General features: G+C 32.7%; 1 protein-coding gene across 1 annotated transcript in view; it reads right to left on the reverse strand.

The window, feature by feature from the left end:
- Positions 1-219: 219 nt before the first annotated feature.
- The window catches only part of LOAG_18183 (WW domain-containing protein), a 9,360-nt gene continuing 6,092 nt past the window's right edge, over positions 220-3,487 (reverse strand). The window contains exons 11-15 of the mRNA XM_020450849.1: positions 3,156-3,297; positions 2,529-2,655; positions 1,667-1,852; positions 850-949; positions 220-693 (exon numbers count right to left, since the gene is read on the reverse strand). Coding sequence (XP_020305424.1) covers positions 449-693; positions 850-949; positions 1,667-1,852; positions 2,529-2,655; positions 3,156-3,297 — 800 coding nt within the window. The 3' untranslated portion in view covers positions 220-448. The remainder of the gene's footprint in view (positions 694-849; positions 950-1,666; positions 1,853-2,528; positions 2,656-3,155; positions 3,298-3,487) is intronic.

Raw genomic sequence — 3,487 nt, forward strand, 5'->3', positions numbered from 1 at the left:
GACGGGATATGTAAATGCATGAAGTTATAGAAAATTTTTCAAAAATTGGCCGGATCCTTTTTCAAAAACTCCTTTAAAATAAATTGAGAAATTTCGAAAATTTCACAGTGTCATTTATTTTAAAACAGACAGAGAGATGAAAGGAGTACTGATAACAACAAAGCTTGAAAATTTCCTGGAAAGTAACTTGTCAAAATATTAGACTAGAAAAATCGCGGAATGTAATAAAATAGCATCATGATAAGAACGTACATAATACTAAATCATGACAGTTGGATAGCCAAGTGACAACAAAAATTTTGTAAGTCCAACAAAGAGTCTGAGAATAAATCATACGAAAATTTTGCTAAACAAATTAAAATATTAAGGAAAATACAAAATTGCCCGGCAAATAAAATGCATAGGAAATTTGCAGAGTAAACTGCATAACATTTAGTTGTGGCTTCTATTAAAGATCAATTCTTAAAGCCGATAAAGCATCCGGATGTGTCGCTGCGTAACTGGCTGAAGTCTGGGCTGACTGAACATCATCCACTGGTTCATTGGTTGCGGACAGTTTTGGTCGCTTCGGTACAGGCACACTGCAAGTCTCAATCGATTGCTTGGATTTCGATAATTTCAACATTTCCATTCGTAATTTTTCCAGTATTGCATTGTTTGGCTCCAGTGCTGAGCTTTCTTTAGTACGATTGCCTACAAAAATTAATGTACAAAGGACTGTTAACGAAGTCTGAGATTTTCAAACCTTGAATTTTATATCAGAAATTATAAATGAAAAATTCCCACATGAAGAAAAATTTGATCCATCATTAATATATTTTAACACTGAGTGAAACAAAATGTGCACACCTTGTAATCTGATTATACTCTGTCGACTTTTCCGTGCTTCTTGCTGCTTTTGTTGTGTTCCATGCCCGTAAAGCCGTATGAGGGAACCCCATGTGTCAAGCTAAAAACAACAGTTCTGGATTTTATAAAAATTTGGTTTCTGAAAGGGACTGATACGATCGAAACAGTCCTTCCTAATATTCTGCTCTCTTTCAGTCTATATGTAATTGGAGCCCAAACCTTATATCAAGTGATGACAAAATTCCCTTATCAATTATTCCCTTCCTTCAAAATGCGACTAAAAGTAAGGTGCTCTTGAAATTTGACAAGTGGTTTTTACCACAAAGTTAAGGCGTATATCACATTACCTCAGCTTTGCCAAAAAAGTTCTTAATTTGGTCATTTAAATATTCAAATTTCTAATCTTATTACGATTCATGCAATGAAGATTTTTCGTTGACTGTTGTTAATTGCTGATACCAGGTGGTAATTTTTTGTAAAAAATATTCTGCCAATTAGTAAGAATTTTTTCTGCCAGTCAAAAAAAATGTTCTGTCAGCTGGAGAGATTTTTTCGCGGCATCCCCTAACAAAGTGTTATTATTTGTATAGGGACTATTATTGTACCAGGTGGTAATTTTCGCAAAATGCAAATAAAATGCTGAACAAATTACGCTTATGCAAACAAGAAAACGAACTGAATGATTTCTAGCAAAGAAAAAGACCTTTTTGCTTTTTCTTTTTTTTGTAAAGTAAGGGAATGAATCATTTCAAACAAAGATTAAAATTTTCAGTCCCTCAAATCTCAGAAAATTTCAACTCTCATAAAAGTTACTAACATTTGGATGCAATTTTTTGAGCATTGCTTGGGATGCTTTCTGTTTGCCTTCACGCTTATTTGCACATATAACAGAAACACGATGTTTGCCGACGTCCATATCGAACTGATGGCGCTGATGTTTGACCCGTACCGAATGAACCTTTATCTCCGTGTCGCCGTATGCTGCATTTCGTTTAAGGCATTCCTGGAATTTCTTAATGTTTGATGTGATACAAGAAAAAAGACATATCGAAAGAAACAAAATGGTCACTACGAATGAAAAATTTAGAAATAGTCTGCCAACTATTGAAAAATTAATAACAATATTACACAAATGCAATGATAACTACTAAACTGAGATAAGTTATAACTCTCCGGAATTTTTTTGAAATATCTCAAAAACAGCGTAAAATTCAGTAATATGTAAGAAATTTAAAAAATAGGTTTAGAAATTCGGGAAACAATGTAACTACGAAACTGAATGCGAAGAATCACATGATGTATCGAACATAAAAATTTAATATAGATTTATCATATAGTTAATTCTAAGTAGTAAATCTGAGTTCAGGAATAATCCCAAAATGAATACATGAATTTAAGACCCCATAAAGTGTACAACATATAAAGGATGTGAATGCAAATTTTGGAAAACTTCCGAAATTTAAAAATTGATTCCAGTTAGGCTTGCATTTGGAGAAATGAAAAACATTTGAAATTTCATGAAATAAAGAAAATCATAACCCCCCGTTAAAAAGTTTAAAAATACTAAGAAATTTTCAAGATACAATTAAATTCATTTTAAGCTTTAGAATCCTAAGAGTGCCTGCAAAACAACGGTCAGCAATATGCATAATTACCTAAAAGTCAAAATTTAATTTAACCTGAAGTAATAAATACGGTGAGGGCTGACCAGCTCTAGCAGATAAATCAAATATTCGTGAATCCTCTATTGGTAACATATCAAATAATGCTACCGCATCTTCCTTATCGCTTTCTGCATCATCTTTCCTGGAAAGTGGAAATTTTAATCTAAGAGACCAAAAACATGAAGCACAGATAAGTGCAAATTTACAATTTTGAGAGTCCAAACTAAACAAAAAAACTATTTCAATTGATAGTTTACAGTGCAGTTTATAGTGTGTCTGAACAGTAACAACGATGATAGCGTAAATAAGAGCAATATATGTATGTTTAGGAATGCGTCGAATATATTAATTTACTTGTCAGTACACAGCATAGAACAAATAAAAAAAAAAGACGCAACATTAGAAAATTGTCAAATCGTTACTTTCTGCATAATTTTTTTTTCTTGCATTTTGAATCATTACGAAATGGAATTTTAAAGGACAAATGCGGATATGATATCCAACAAATTGTTCACTATATCACTTTATGCATGTAAGAATGAATAAACCAGAGGAATAGGTCTTCGACTAAGTAAAACGTGCTCAGAATCAAACTCGATTTTGAAATCCTTAAAAGTCCTTCTTATTAGCAAAGTGACTTACACTTTCTTATCACTTCTAGCAATACCCTCTGGATCAAATTCTACATCCGGTATCAGAACTTTCAAAGCATTTCGTGCAGCATCTAGTTTAGCAGTTTTTTTGCTATTACCGCAACCCGTTCCAAGAACCACAAAATCAGCATCTAAATATGTAAGTAATAATCTTTCTAGTTGTAAATTTTATCAGATAACGAACTTTATTCAACTAATGACCAATTACAGTGAAATAACTAAGAAATATGGATGACACCAGACTTTTAGCGGCCTCAAGTTGTATCAATAAATGATGTGGCAGTGGCATTCAACAGCTGATTCTAAAGATTCAGATCCGGG

Source organism: Loa loa, assembly GCF_000183805.2.
Source record: "Loa loa unplaced genomic scaffold supercont3.219, whole genome shotgun sequence".
NCBI classification, from domain to species: domain Eukaryota; kingdom Metazoa; phylum Nematoda; class Chromadorea; order Rhabditida; family Onchocercidae; genus Loa; species Loa loa.